Below are 16,435 nucleotides of genomic sequence, written 5' to 3'. Positions count from 1 at the left end.
TTGCCTTAGAAACGAGTCGTAGAAAGTTATGCTGCGGTGTATATCGGTAATTATGAACATGTAACTTACAGAAATCGCAGTTACACGAGTAGCAAAGTGCGTTTCCACTACATTTCTTCTGCGCTTTCCGCACACGCAGAGCCATCGGGTGGCAAACACAGAAGACACCCTCCTCTCAATGTACGGCACTGCCCTGACAGGTGGCGTGCCACGCAGGCATTGGGGCTGTGCGGGGACCGGTGCGAGGCGCGTCGCGGCCCGGACTCCCTCTCCCCTGACGACGCTTCGCCGTGCTCCCTCACGGGTTGCAAAATCATGCGTCCTTCCTTTCTTTAGATCACTATCTGTCTATCTCTCTGCCCGTGCCGATGACGACGTTTGGCTGGCATACATCGTTTCCCCCTCCGAGACACCGAGTTCTTTGGTTCGTTCCGCTTGCTCAGGCGCACGTTTCGTTGCCGCGCCGAATGCTGCGTTGCTCGACGCTCACCGCGTGATTGGTGGGTGCAAAGTCCGATGCGGGGCGCCTCGTAAGTGATCGCTGCGCCGTAGTGCATTGTCTTATACCCCTTGGCGGGTCGACAGGAACGCTGTCGCATTCCGCTCTTAAAGGCGAATCTTAAGCGTCCTCCAATTTTTACCTCATCCTCGCGCCCCGTCTTTCGCCGCTACCCTTGGCTTACGCGCCAAAAGTCGCCGCTACTCGTTTTATTTATCAAAAACAAGCTGCAGCGTCTGTGGGAAATGCCATGCTTTGGTTGACGGGCTCTGATAGTGAAGACGATCGTGTTGTCATCTTAGGTGTCGGCGGGATGCGTGATTCGAATACAGCGCTCACGTGACCCCTGTATTGACAGCATCCTCGTGCCCCGTCTTTCGCCGCTACGCTTGGCTTGCTAGTGGGGGGAGCTTCAACGAAAATTTTTAACGCCGATTGCAGCGCTGCTGCATGCACAATCGAGAAAATAACTGCAGGAGTTGAATTATACTGTGGCAGCCTTCGAAACCACCGTAACTCTTCCAATTCTAAAACCTTATCAGCTGCCCTTTAAGAGGAACGTTTAGCTCTGAGCCAACTCTGATCCCACCTGTTCAAGCATGCACATTTAAAATGCAGAAATCCTTTTATGAGATAACGCCCTAGACCGATTTCAATGAGATCTGTTGCATTGGAGAGAAAGCTACATTCTTGTGATGACTATAGGAAGCACAATTTTCACTTATGACATGGAATCTTTACGAAATTTGCCAGGAGTTGTGAAGTTTCAGAAAAGTAGAAGCACGAAGTTTGGTCATTTGTTATTCTGTGCCTAAGAGAGATGCAGTCAAGAACCAATTTTTCGGAAGCACAATATTTTTTAACATGCCCGATAATTCATACGCCTTTGAGGCACTGCCACGTACCTCATAGAGCCAGTATAAATGACATCCGAAATGTCAGACCCTGAAACCCCTCACCCTCTGGTATTTTTGAAGTTTTGCCGTGACTGCAAGTCTGAAATGGCATTAGCCCTTTGACGGTCAAAGATGTAAATATACGGTGCTGCAAACAAGTCCCAAATGGTCGATGATACATGTATATACTTACGGGACCCTCTGTATGTTCGAAAGATGCGCCAATTTTTCAACTCTGTGTTGCCCGGCAAGCGCTGCCACCTTGTGTGGATACAAGGAATTTTTAATTTTTTTTCACTCTGTAGCCACTTTGTTTTCATTTGACAACTTCCTTACACTGGAATCTCAGTGACTGCTCACACATATGCGTCTGCTCATGGCAATTAACTTTCGTTTCGTCTTGCGGCCTGTTTCCCTTCATTGCGCTCATAAAAACTGATGCCTGTCGGGTTTCTGGTTACTCAAAGTGTCACTGCATGGTGTTGGCACATTTGTTGCTCACAGGGTAGCGATTACATCTGTTCACAGGCAGGCACTAGTAATGTATGCTAACGATGCTGCTTTATATGAACGATGCTGCCATGCCTGCATTTCTTTTTTTTGAGACTTGAGAAAACTGATTACCCCTCATTGGCGAGGGGACGAAAGATTGCTGCGACTTATTTGCTTTTTCTCACAGGCACACGGCCATCAAGTTTTCTTGCGTGCATGCGCCCACATACACTGTTCGATTACGCTATGGGCGGGCGCCGGTTGCTCTGCTGCAAGTTAGCTGAGCGGCAATTCCTCCGATGCCGACTACTGTCCAAGTGCCCATTTGGCAATTCAGTCAAACCCACATATAACAATACTCAAGTGCAATAAAGATTTCGTTTTTATAACCGATAATTTCTATAACTGGGTTTCATGAAAAAAAAAATCAAAATAGGGCGATGGCAGAGCTGTTCTAAGAAAACTGTTGTGGTGGGGAAGCTTTTGCCCCTCCCGACCACATTCCTCCAGCTGACTGCCGATTGCGTTCCACTCATTTAACTGTTTACCTCTGCTTCCTGCACGCTCCGATCACATTTAGCAAGCTGCGGTTGTTAAAACCATGGATAGGTGCCGTGGTTTTCATTTAAAGAATTCCCCATTATGTTGCCAACTCCACCTTCATCGTCCTTGCTGATGGCGTCAAAGTGCGGAAAGCATATCAAGGGTCTTGAGCGTTGCATAAGGCTGGTCTCCGGAATTACGCTTTCCGCACGCAACACAGCGGTGTTATGCGGTCAGCTATATGCAGCGTATTGCAGTGAAGCATACAAAGAGTGCAAAGGGGTTGCAATTTTTGCCCTTGAAAGCAGTCAGAGACATGGATTAGTGTATTTTTTTTACGTTTTCACTGTCCTTAGAGAGTAAAAAAATCGGATATTGACGGTATATCAGTACATGCGGTGTTGTGTCAAACGCCTTTGTGCATGGACAGCAGCTTTGCAATTGCTGAAATTTAAAGTTCAGAATTTGTGGTGCATGGCCGATGCGCTGAGAGGTTGTTCATTTTGGAACTCTGGTCACCTGAATTTTTTCATTCTTTTCACACTCTCAAGGTAATTGGGGTTTAGTTTATTCACTGTGATATTGTGTAGTTTATTCACTTGTGTTAACCTATCTGATATTGCATTAGCCAAGCCTAATCGATTCTTGTTCTCCTTTCAGCTCAGAAGAGGAATCCAGCCAGGTGTTTGTGCCCTTCATTAGTGTAAGCATACGCCTGCTCTGCTTATCTCGCTCTTTATGAAGTTAGAGGGGCCACGACGCGGCCATCCTACTGTTCTCAGTTTATCTCTGTAACCGAGATTACAAGGCCAAATATGGTTATATGCAGACACAAAAATAACACGAGCTCTCGGCTCACATTCTAATTCCAAATTTCAATTTGAAAATCTCTGCCTTAAGGCCCTCCCACTCGCAGCAAGCATCGTTTCCCCATGAATTATGGAACGACAGAAATTGTGGGGCTATCACTGTGTCACCTGGTCTAAAGCAGTACAAAACTACATCAGGCATTTCGCTCCATACTCACAGAGCATGCAGAGCAAGAACTCTGCCCGCAATCTTTCACTCGCACAACAAAAAGTGCATGGACCAGAAAAGGCCCGCAGGATTTATTACACCCCGACTGTCAGGACACACTTCATTAGTTGAATTAATGGGTGTCAACTGTATTTTTACACATAAAATAAAATGACGGTTAGGCTGTATCGGGGAAGCAGCTGCAGTGGGATCCGGGAAACCTTTTATGTGTGCTTCAGGGGGTGCATAGTCACTAGAGTACGGAAATGATGTAACCAAATGAACAAGTTACATTTATTCTTGCATTTCAAAGGCCACTTGTCCATGTTACTGCTAGTGGAGGTCTTATGGCATAATTTTTCAGCCATGCTCACTCCCTATTCGTAGTGGGCTCGCTTGTTTTGCATGTTTTGCAGAGGGTGTTTTGGCACTAGGTTGTCGAAGTGACCCCCCCCCCCCCGCCCCTCCCACTGGTAGCACCCAAGACTTCTCCTGCGCGTGCCCTTCCTATGGAGATGGACATGTTCCGCTGTGGTCAGGAGTCCTGGACATCCTTCTGTTTTGCTACCTGACTCTCTTCGTACCATTTCTCGGCCCTACATCTTCAGCAGAGAGGGGCCGTAGCCGAGCAAACATATAATTTATGCGATAAAGGGCTCACTTGTAGTCCCTATAACTGCTGATGCGCATCCGCTCGAGTTTGATAAAAAATATACCTACTATGGCAGCATGTGCTCTCCCAAACGCGACCGCTTCTAGTTGGAAGGACAAATGTACTGTCGAGCTAGGACTCTCTGAACGCCAAGCAAGAGCCTACTTCAGCTCCGATTGCGCCAAGCGTGGCACGACAATGGCACCATCAGGTTGCGCCACATGCACGACTGAGTGTTGGCTTCTTTCCTCTACATGTTACCAAAGGTGCATGAGTAGTACGATTGTAGAGCTATAAGCGATAATGGTATCAAATGTTCTTGTTACCTGCGGTCTTGGCAAGCAACCCCCTCAGACCTATATTAAAGACGTTTTGGGTCAAAATAAAAAAAATTGGCCAACAATTAAGCTTTTTGGTAGCGCAATTTTTGAGTGCAGCTGCTCCCTTAGTTCAATACAACAGGCAACCGCATACAGAACACACAGTGCCGAATGGAAGTGGTTCTGCGTTTGGGATTGGGCAGCACACACCGTGATTCAGCATTATCGAGCCGGTGCTCCGGTGATGTACCATCGCGCCATCTTATAGTGGGCCACTGCTGCAGAAGGGGGAAGGGGGGTGTAGATTAGCAGTTATTAATTTTTCTTTTGAGGTGGGTTGAGGAAACAGGTGGACAACAGGGGTATTGAGTAGAGGTCACACACTCATTCATTCACAGACAGGCTTCAGTCTGGTCGCACAAGGTTGGGCTGGGAAGTAGAAGTAAGGGGATGAAGCACTATAAGTGTCTTTCAAGTCACCGCCGCAGCAGTGCACCAAGTAAGGGGAGGTATAGTGCAAAAGTGGAGGTGGGAGAAGGGTAGCCAGGCAAAGCACCGCCAGAGGCGATAAATGCCACTGAAGAATGCGCCCCGCAAACAGAGAGGCGACAGACACAACGGAGAAGCGGACAGCCGTGGATCACTCGCGAGGCGGCAAGGAGCGCTCGTCGCTGGCAGCGCGGCAGCGCCGTAACAGTGGGCGAAGGGATGGCGAGGGCAGAGTGGACGGTAGCGGCAAGAGTCACCGCAACAGCGCTGCGTGGTGGAAAGGGGTGAGAGGATAAGCGAGAACACATGATCCGGCTCTGGAGGAGGAGCGAAGAGAGCAAGGCTCACGCCATGCGCAAGAGATGGCGCCAGGAGCACGTGCAGCTAGAGCAGCGCACTGGTCCCAGCTACGGAGCTGGTTACGGCAAGGCACTACGGCGATACGCAACGCGGGAACGGACACCACAGAGCTGTGCTCTAAAGACAGTTAATTTCTCTTATGCTTTCCCTGGCTTCGTTGCCTTTCGGCTTCACTTCGTTGCAACTAGCGAAAAATTTAGCCGTTCAGTTCCCCGTATGATTTTTTCCTACTCAATCGGTCAATCAGCCAGTTGTTCAAGGTTACTTTCTGCATGGTCTTATTATTTTTTTTTCATTGTCATGCCCTTGTTCTGACAGTGTGATGCTTTGTGGCCTTTGATTGCAGGACGTCAGGATCGGTGTCACCGAAGGAGGAGGGGCATCGTCAGGTGAGTGCATTTGACTTTGAGCCATTTGTAATAGCTTGGGCTTTTTTTGGGATGGCTTTGGGACACCTGTCAGACTAGACCAGGCAATCCCAAAGTGAGGCCTGTGAGCCATACCCGGCCCGCATAGGCCATCTCACCGGCCCGGGGCAGGTGGCGATCCATTTCATGACAGCCAGCCCGTAAGTGGGCCACTTTTTCTTGCGAAGCCTCTGCCTGAAAGTGAGGCTTGCCCACGAAACGTTGTACTATTGCACTTCTTTCTGGGAGCCGGCTTCACTTCAGTTACAAGATCACGCGCAACATCACCTCGTCCAACACAGCGCCAACCAATCAACAGCCTTATGCAATCATCACGTGAGAAGCGTGTGATGCTCCGATTGGCCAGTCCAGGCGAACATGTTGGTGGACACGTCACAGCTTTCACGACTGCGCTCTGGCGTGCTGTGGCCTACATGGCCTTGGAGAGCTCTTGCGAGATTTATGCCCTTGAAACTACGGCATGTAAATAATTGGAGATAGTGAAAAGCTCCTTTCTTCATTCCACAATGTGCTTAAGCGCACAATTAGCATCGTATCGTCACAGAGTAGGACATTATAAAACACTTTGTCTGAATACAGATTTCAGTTGGGCACACTGAAATCTCACAACTGAGGGGGGGAGAACATGTTTGGAGTTCAAAAAGGACTCGTAGGGGTAGGGCCAGTAATAAAGGCTGCTGATGTTGGCGGATTCTCAAAGTCTTAAGTTTTTACACTGCATGATTCACCAACAGGCCCTATGTGGGAAATACGTGGACATGTCCTTTGTTCTGAAACCAGTTTTTTTTTTTTCAGTTATTGTTATCAGGTCGCATAAACTTAATTGTAGCCAATTGAGTGAATTTTTTTAGGGAGGCAGAATCGAGCCTCTTGGACATGATGTAATATATGGCAGTTAAACGGCTAATCTGCGTAAGAGTTTCTTCTCGTTTCTTTCCCTTTATGAATGAAATAAAGAGTTGCTTGTACAGAAAGGTCGCCGGAGTCAGTACTATTAATTTACTATCGATTGGAAAGTGGCCTTTCGTTTCATCTTCACAGACTGCATGAGCAACGTTAATGTGAATCTACATGGAGAGCTGCACCTCTTGCATGACCTGTACATGAACACACAAGGCTGCAAGGAAAGATTGCAGCTGGAAACCAGTTGCAAAATTGAAATTGGGAGCATTTCCACTTCCTTTCCCATCGAGTAAAACACAGATGCCTATATTTATAGCAGGAATATTTGTTTTGGTATAATTGGGCACCATGCTTGTACTGACTAAAAATGAGCTACCTATCAGTTCTTGCGTATCTGATCTTAGCTTTCTTAAGATCAGATAGTTAGGCCGATCAGTAAGACATATCAGTAAGATCACTTTCAAATAAGACCACTAATTGTGATTAAAAAGATATTGCACCGATATCTTTCTACATCTTTTGAACTTTATTACAAACAAGCTTTCAAGAATGAATGTTTGCTGTATGACTAATTTTCCGAGAATGCTATTATAACTGTTTGCCAAAAGAAGAGATAAGAAGTTGTGGAAAAAGAAAAGCAACCTGCTGAAGGACTTCAGTGCCATAGACACATGTGATAGGGCCCGGTTCAATGAAAACATCACTGGCTGTAATTGAAAGATAAAACGGCTGCATGACTAGACTGCCAAAAACACAAAATGACAAGTTACAAGCAAAAAATCACAGGGCATCATGTCCACTTCTCCTGCAATACTGAAAACAAAGCTTGATTTTGTTACTTCATTGCCTTGTAAGCATTTGTCGTTCGACTTGTGATATTTTGCAGTACTTTGTTCAGCTGACAGAGGTGTGTAACTGGGTTTTAACAGTTGGCATTTGTGAAATATTTGGTTAGCTTCTAGATTCAGAAACATTGAATATGAATGTGAGTAGTTAATGTGCAATATTCTATTTGTATTCAAAACTTGGACTATTAGCCTACCCCAATTTTTTATGCATTATTTTGGCGTGCACGATTTGCACACAGCACCTGAGCAGGTGAGAGCCACCCAAACCTTACTTAAATTTTTATTTTGGTGCGGGTTATACATGCAAAAATAGGGTAGATGAGCTGCGGTGATGACTCAATTGTGAGAGACGGACACCGCTTCAGGAGCAAATGCTGGTTTCTAGTATCAGTGAAAATTGCACTTGTTTTTCACATGAACATAAAAGCAGTTTTCTTCTGCCAAAGATTGCTATTTTAAATCTGAAGATTTTCAAGCAAGAACGATGTCTCTGCTCATTGTTGGACAAATGAAATTTCCCCCACTTAAACCTGTAATGAACGGGAAATCTAGTTTGTTCTACGAAAGAGAATTTCAAGGACATGGGATAAACAAGAGCTAACTACAAAGTACATGTCGCTATCAGACAATAGAGCACTCATAGAAGACAGTATGGACCAGAACCATTGTTGATGAAACATCACTTGCATCTTGTGATGCCAACTATATGCCGTGCTTGTTTGCATAATGATCGCACTCGCGTATTGATTGCACCCCTGAATTTTGTCATCATAATTTGATTTCTTTTCTTTCCTGTGTAATGATCGCACCCCGAACTTGCCGCAGTGATATGTCGTGTGCCGAGTCTAGCTAATGATGATCATGTTTACCATCTGTTGAATGCTGTCTAATGCTATGCGAACGACTCTTCAAGACATACCTAGCGGTCTGCATGCACTAAACATTCTTAAGCAGATGCCCCATTTTATTCCTTTCATCACTTTTCACACTTCCATGAAATAAAAAAATCTACAACCAAACTTGCCTTGACTTTATTATTTGTAGGCTTTATAATGGTTGTGTACAACAAAAAAGGCGCCTTTCGAACTTGCCTTGACTTTATTATTTGTAGGCTTTATAATGGTTGTGTACAACAAAAAAGGCGCCTTTCGAACTTGCCTTGACTTTATTATTTGTAGGCTTTATAATGATTGTGTACAACAAAAAAGGCGCCTTTCGATTCTTCTCGTCTGCACTCGTGGGCCTGCAACAAATCGCAACAGGCAACAATAGTAGCCATGAAGTGTAGCCTATTCATACGCTGATGCTTGTACCACAGCTAAGATATTCGCCCACCCTTAGCGGAACCGTGCCGTATTAGGATAGTAGTGAAGACAAATGCCGCAATTTCCGCAGCATACCTGCCATGTGTTTCTATGTCACTGGCAGCCAAGCACACCCATGTCTGTTTCTGTCTCCTCAAAGTGGACATGGCTACATTATGGTCACAAACTTGACAATATTGTAACATAGATTGAAGACGAGTCTTACAAAATATACGCTTCTCTTTAATGGCGGGCCAGAAGAAGAGCGTGAAGCGTACGCGCTTCGTCGTCTTCCATGGTGCGGGAGCCCCACAGCATTGTGTCAATTGCCCCTCATGCGAAAAGCGACCGTCTCGGTCGCGTGAGAAAGTTATTTCAGCGGCGACAACAAATGGAGCTCCGCAGGTGCATCTCGGCGTTCACGTACGCGCATAGTAAGGTTTCATGCACGCTACATGAACAACTTCAGCGCGAGGACGACGACGGGGCGAACCGGGGTCAGAACTGCAGGGGACGACCTAATAGGTAATGTCACTGAGGCAGCGTGTAACCTTGTAGGGACAAAAATACCAGCAGAGCAACTTTTCCCAGAGTCCACGGCGACGGACGGGCATCCAGACCCACACGAAAGCGCTGGTATTGTAATGGACGTCGCGTCGACCCTGATTGTACCGAAGGGTGTCGGCATGCTGTTGGCTCCGGATACGATGCCGAGCAAGCTGGCGGGCTTCTTCAGCTCTTTGTACGAACTCTTCTACGTGTTCGCTGGTCGGGCTATTATCAGCCAGAGGTAGCATGGCGTCAAGTGTGGACATGACGTGACGTCCATATACAAGCTCGAACGGCATATACTGCGTAGTCTCCTGTACAGCAGTGTTATACGCGAAGGTCACGTAAGGTAATATCTCGTCCCACGTCTTGTGCTATACGTCGATATACATGGAGAGCATATCAGCCAGCGTTTTGTTCAGACGTTCCGTTAATCCATTGGTCTGAGGGTGATACGCAGTGCTATATTAACGACATTATTCATTACTGATACGGAAGAAACTGTTTCAGTGTGTGTAATGTACTCACAAAAAGAAAAATAATCACGCTCAGCACGTTCAGCTTGCTCCACCGACCGCCATTTTTGTTTTAGTGTCTCGCACTGTTACTGTGGCAGCCGCCTGTTCTTTGACTTGTTGTCATCTCGCAGCAAATGTCGGATGAAAAAAATGTTTCTTTTCCCAAAAAATTTAACGCACGTAATGATCGCACCCCTGAATTTGCGGCAATTTTTTTGACAGAAAGTGCAATCATTAAGCGAGTAAGTACAGTAGAGTAGTTCAGATGACAAAAAAAAAGCATCCAGCAATGCTGTATTTATGTTCAAATTTGGCCACGTCTGATGACGTGCTTTTCATTTGCAGTGGATGTGGAGGAATGCCTGGGCAGTTCTCCCCCAGCTGCCGAGAGCACAACACCGCCGTCATCACCCAGCATAGGGGGAACCGGTGTGGCCGCTGCTGCTCAAATGGCCAGCTCTGCATCAGGGTCAGTCAGCCTGTCATTATTAGTTTGTTTGTTCCCTTAGAGAATTCTTGAGTGTATTCAAAAGGGCTTAGCTGAAAGTAAGCTTAAACTATGTGTAGCGTGGCCTGGCGAGGTTGTAGGTTAGTTTTAATATTTCATCAGGGGCCTTCCGATGGAGGGGAGTGCGGAAAGTGCTCCTGCATCAAGCATTCGTCAAAGGTATTCAAGGACCCTCAACCACACCATCTGTTGCATTCGTTTAAAAGAATACTGACACATCTTTAGAAAGCCTTAAGCTGAGACCACACGCACGCTTGCGGATGTGCGCAAGCTCGCGTCTCGCGAGGAATGGTGGTTTGCATCCACAAAGGCGCGCGACAGCACGCGCGCACTGGGCTCACAGCCACCTTGGCAGACGTCACTTCGTACTTTGTTATCGACAGCGTTTCAAAATGCTTCGATATCCGTAAATGTAATTGTTATATATTTATAGCTGTGAGGTCAGCATAAAAAGGAAAGAAGAAGCACTTTCTTGTAGATATAAATCTGCTTCTCTGAGAGTTGAATGTTCAGCACCGTAGCTGCATAGCCAGGCATGCCGACGCGAGGCAGCCCAAGCGCGCAATAACAGAGAGGAGCTGTTCCCCGAGATGACGCCACTTTTCTATGCATATGAGCCATGCCGCACCGTCTGCGCATGCGTGGGCGTGCGGATGCAAGCTTGTGTGCATCCGCAAGCATACGTGTGGTGTGGGCTTTAATATCCCAGAAACGTCGATTGTTTTTTGAGATATGGACAGTGATGGTTGACCGTTGCAAGATTTCTTTTTTTTACCGTGAAAGCTGGATATGACCAACCTTCCATTGCTTTTTCGCCATTCGGCAGCAAAAGCAGACTTGGCGATTTTGAACAAGCCCATACGGGTGCAGTGCAGCAGTGCAGATGTAAGAATGAGCAACAGATTAGAACTTACGCCGTGAACAATAGCATGATGTCAAGGTTATTGCAGTATATAAGCTGGAGAGGTAGTGGCGCTGAAAACAGCTGCATTATCGATGGGGCGGACACGTATAGTTTGTACACCCGAAGAACAACATGTCTATGAGGAGTGCCGGATGGAACAGCAACAAGAATGTGAACGGCACCGGCACGCCACGACTACCAACGAAGAACGTTTTTGCGATGCTAAACGAAAATGACATTCATTAGCCCTGGCAACCGTTCCACTCTGTGAAGATGGAATGGCAGTGAAAGTACTTTGCTGATCATTTGAGAACTTTGACTGTCATCAGCTTTCACTGCCATTCCATCTTCAGAGTGGAATGGTTGTAATTTTTTTTGCAAATATAGAATGCCTGAACGATTGCCCTTATCAGCTTATAATTATGTCAGTAAATGATGACGGTGTTTTTTTTCAAGGGTGAACAAACAACAACTTCAGTGACATTTAATTTCCTTGATCAGCCAATAATGCAACCTCCAGTCTTCCGACCTTGTGTAGTGAAAAAAGAACGGCTATGTGCTATATGTGCAGGGGTGGCACGTGGAGTCCATGTGAGGCCATGGAACTCCAGCTGGACTACTGGACCCTGCAGCGAAAAGGAGGCGCCGAACCCTGTCGTTTCTCCCTCAAGGGCGCCTTCCGGTCACTGCAGGTGAAGAACCTGCTAACAAAAAATTTATACGGAGAATGTTCTCTTTCAAGTGCAGCGTGTTGGCACCTACTTTAGCTGACACTGTGATGGCTAGTCAGAGTACTTCACTAGTCCTGTGTGAGTTTACTTAGCTATGACCATGGTGACTAGTTAGAACACTTGGCTGGTACTGTGCGAGTTTACTTTAGCGGTACTTTGCAAGTTAAGTAAAGTTGAGCATAGAACAATACCTGGAATAGTAAATGAAATTGGGGAGTTTGCTTCTGTATTTATTTGCCCATCATGTGGCAATGCAGTTTTGTAATATTGAGGGATGTAAATTTAACGAAAACTGTTAGCATTGGTTAACGTTGTTAACAATCTCATTCTGTGCCTTGTTGCATGACTTGTTGCTGTAATGGTCTCGTTGCTGTGTTGATTCTGTGCGCAGCTCAAGAACTTTAAGTGCAAGGTTCGATAGAGGATTGCACATAGATTTTGCCTTAAAGCTCTGCTTTGCTGAGGCATAAAGTGTGCAACAGTATTGCCTTACCTAAAGACAAATTTATCTCTGCCATGAAGCTGTGCCTGGAGACACCATTCACATTACAGTGAAGCCTGAGTTGAACTAAAAATGTGCGAATAAATGCTGTTGGAGAGTAAAAACAAGTAGACAAGTTGACATTTAACAGAAGTGGAGTTGTGCAGGTTATGTGTTTCGTAAGGCAGTTAGCCGATTGTTCTTTAGAGGATGGAATGAGGGGCCGACAGAAAGAAAATGTAGTCGGGGACAGTAAATGATTAGGTTGTGTGCTGATTATTAAATTTGCTGGCATAGGCACGAGGGTAATTTGAGACTGCTGGAGACTCCTTCGTCCTGTAGTTAAACATAAAATTGAAGATGATGATGATGATGATGACGAAATGCATTTTATGGTGCGGTGAAGTTGCATCATACTTTGACAGAGAGTAATAGCGAGAGGAATGACAATTGAAACAACAAAAAAATGGTGTCTGCCGAGTATTGTGCTGGGTTACTTTTCTCGACAGTTTGTATATTCGTGCATGGTTGTTCGCGCTTGCTTTCTTTTCTCTAAAGATTGTCATTAGAGGTGCTCTGTTTTATATCAGTGTAGCTTGTGTGTGCAAAAATGCAGCACATTTCTACAGCTTCCATGAAATGGTTCAGTAGAAAGCAGGGTATTTTCAGGATTCAAAGATTGCCTTGAGAGGTCAGGAAGGAGTGTTCAATTTCTAGTACCCACCTGCCTTAGCTTTTGTCTCGGTTCTCTGTTGGTCAGCTTTGATTGTTGTGGTGCTGCACGCGCCACCTGAGGCCATCATGTGGATCCCTCTAAATGCAGGTGTGGCGGCTGGCAGTGTCCGAGATGCTTGGCCCCTGCCTCAGTTTGAGCTATGTCACAAGAGAAAAGAAGCAAAAGAGTGAGTCCTCGCTTCTTCCTCTTTGTCCACGTGGCCGGCTGGAAAGTTCTTGCACCTTTTAAAAGGTGTACTTTGGTCACATGAAAACAATTGCTGTTGTTATGCTCACTTCGTTAATGATGCGCGCCTACATCAAGTTGTAATGGGCATAACAACACAGACCAGGGGTGCTCTACATAGTTTCAGTGCACACTGTACAGTCCGGAGCAAACTAAACTTTGACAAGAAAGTTCAAAGAAGATAAACAAAATTTGAAGATTCTGTTTGATGTAGAAGATGCATTTGGTGTGCACGATTATAAATTACATGTGCAATCTACCATGCTTTGTAGCCGCAAACGAATGGGACCCTTATGTAAAACCCTTAAGAGACACTAAAGGCAAATACTAAGTTGACGTGGACTGTTTAAATGCCTTTCATGAAACTTTCCATAGGCGCTATAATGTAAAACTACTCCAAACTTTTCTATTACGATTCTGCAATCAGCCCTCCGTGATTGGTCAAAAACCTTTTTGGACCACCGCCACTTCACCTGTCTGTCACGCGACGTCACGAAAACCGGGATAGCTCCCCATGTCATATGATGTGTACACACTGATTATGAATGATTTGACTTAACAAAAAAAAAGTTATTTCTGCTTCTACGCCTTTTTGCCATTAGCCCTCGGCTATTGGTCAAACGTTTTCAGGCTGCACCCACTTCACCTGCTTGTTACAAGGTGTCACAAAAGCGCAAAAACTCGTCAAACCGCAAAAGTGTCAAAGTGACGTGTATGTGTTAAAGATGCATTAATATGCCAAACAAAGCTGAATTTTCTTCTGAATAGCCGCAGGCTGCCCCGTTCCGAAAGGAATAAAAAATGGCTGCCACCGATTGCTCAGGCACTGGCTACTCGCACATGCCGGAAGCATGGGTTTGTTTGCGTTTAATAAAACTTCTTAGGTGGGCATGTAACGTTTTTGAGCACTTTCGGCGCCTTGACGACCTCGTTCTGCCAACTGTTCTTTGCCGAGTATTTCAGCGTCATTCTTAAGCGATGTCGCCGCGATTTTCAACCAGCCACCATAAGCTAAGTTGGGGAAAGCAGACGAATGCGGACACCGGCACCACCCTCTTCATCCAGTTATCGATTTTCAGTGCAGTGGCTCGTCCCTATCAAATCCCTCTCCACTTGAGCGTACACCTTGCCTCTTGTCAGCCAATTAGATAAGACAAGCCGCTCCGCATAGGCAATGTTATTCATTTTTCAAGCCAACAAAAGTGACCTCCTATGAACGAGGAGAGCGTTTGATTGGTCTGTTCGCACAACCCTGCGGGTGAACGCCTGATGCTTGCATTGGCGGTTACGCAAATTTGACGTCAGGAAATCGGAACAGAAACATGTTGACATAGTTTTACGTTATAGGGTCCCAACACTTGTTTTGTGCCAAGGAAAGACTTAAGAGAAAATTGCTTCGGAAGAGTTTGAGTACACTTATCACAATTCAAATCTCCCGCCACCCAACCGGGGAGTGGTGATAGTTACGCCATCACCAGGGGCGTAGCCAGGGGGGGGGCTTATGGGGCTTCAGCCCCCCCCCGAAATTTTTTCGTGCTGTCCATGCACCGCCGACCAAAGCGACCCCCGGCGGCGGAAATCACTCTGGATTTTGTCTAGAATGTCTTTTTGACGCTCGAAAAGACATTTAACCGTGAAGATTGCAAACTCGGGCTGGATTTCGTGGCAAAGCCCATACACCGGGAGTCGCATAACGCCAAGCAGTCCCATCGGAGCACAAAGTTTCAAGGGCGCTTTGATGGTGAGCGGGCTCGCCGCGGCATCTCACTGAGGCCACGGAATCTATGGAGCGCATGGATATCAATTGCGAAACTTTATGGGTATAAATCTCATAAGCTCTTGATGTGAAAGGTGCATTGACATTTCCAAAGTTGTGCTTTAGATTTTCAATTGCGGATCTTTGTGGGTTTAATGTTGTTATAAACATTTGACGCCAAAGGTCTATTGACTTTTCTAAAGTCTTACATCGGAACATACAACGAGACAAGCCAAATCAACACACTAGCAGACGAGTTGACAAAGCAGGCAGCGAGGTCCAATGAGACGAAGCGTTGGGGTGGTCCAGTTGGGCCGTCATGTCACATAAAAAATATCAACATTGTTTTTAACCTACGCCAGAACATCCATGTCAAGACACTAAAGCCAGCCAAAGTAACTACGTTCTTATTTATTTTTTCTACTTTGACTTTTATTCGCGAGGACACATTGAGCCTCTTCAATTTTCTTTTTTTCTTTGGTTCTCGCTACCCTACCCGTGGGCTGCCAGAGCCAGCCAGAGCGCATACGTTTTTCTCGTATGGCCCCGACCACCGTGCGGTGCACTTCGGTGCGCGTTCGGTTTGCTCTGGCCGAGTGGATTTTCACCGGACAGAGTTTTGGACGCTTTCTGGCCAGCAGACGAGAAAAAAAAAACAATGGTCGCTCGCCGCCATCACTGTGGGGACTCGAAGGATTGCACCGCATTCCTTAAGCGGAACCTTTCCGGAAAGTCTTGTTTCGCCGCTGTAGGATACTGAGCAGTATGCGTATGGTTCTCAGTGGACCAAGCGTCTCATGTTTTCTTCGGTATTCCTTCCGCAGCCCCATTAGGTGCCCGAAGTAGGCATTAGATTCTGGCAAACATACTTGCCTATGCGTATTTTTTTTCAGTTCGGTGCCTCCGCCTTACAGAAAAAAAAATACATTGTTGCGGCGCAGCGAATTGTCGCATGGTGAAAGTTCAATTTTGATATTTCTTTTGCGGAAAGTAATGGGCGACGGGACGCTTCAGTTGCCGGATACGTTTATTGCGAAAGCAATTATATGGACCCTCCAGGCGCATTCCTGCCATCGCCCTCATGTTTCGTATAAAGTCCAAGGGTGATAACATCGTGACCACGCGCTGCATGCTGTATGTGCGAGTGAAAGCGTAGGATGGGAGGTGGAATGGGTGAGCCGACGATGGTGGCTTAGTCTTGTGTGCGCAAAGGAGAAAAGCGGGGAGCAAGCGCGCCGCCTTCCGTCGCGCGCAATACATCGGGGGGAGTGGATGG

At 46.2% G+C, this 16,435-nt stretch overlaps 1 protein-coding gene across 3 annotated transcripts in view; it reads left to right on the top strand.

Moving 5' to 3' along the window:
- Nucleotides 1-16,435, top strand: part of KrT95D (phosphofurin acidic cluster sorting protein KrT95D) — a 63,823-nt gene that overhangs the window by 36,298 nt on the left and 11,090 nt on the right. For all 3 annotated transcript variants that reach the window (XM_065428252.1, XM_065428247.1, XM_065428241.1), the window contains exons 13-17: nucleotides 3,091-3,133; nucleotides 5,615-5,657; nucleotides 10,164-10,287; nucleotides 11,802-11,922; nucleotides 13,266-13,344. In XM_065428252.1, coding sequence (XP_065284324.1) covers nucleotides 3,091-3,133; nucleotides 5,615-5,657; nucleotides 10,164-10,287; nucleotides 11,802-11,922; nucleotides 13,266-13,344 — 410 coding nt within the window. The remainder of the gene's footprint in view (nucleotides 1-3,090; nucleotides 3,134-5,614; nucleotides 5,658-10,163; nucleotides 10,288-11,801; nucleotides 11,923-13,265; nucleotides 13,345-16,435) is intronic.

The sequence above is a fragment of the Dermacentor albipictus genome, chromosome 10 (genome assembly GCF_038994185.2).
Source record: "Dermacentor albipictus isolate Rhodes 1998 colony chromosome 10, USDA_Dalb.pri_finalv2, whole genome shotgun sequence".
Lineage (NCBI taxonomy): Eukaryota > Metazoa > Arthropoda > Arachnida > Ixodida > Ixodidae > Dermacentor > Dermacentor albipictus.
This window is presented reverse-complemented; position numbering and strand designations above follow the sequence as displayed.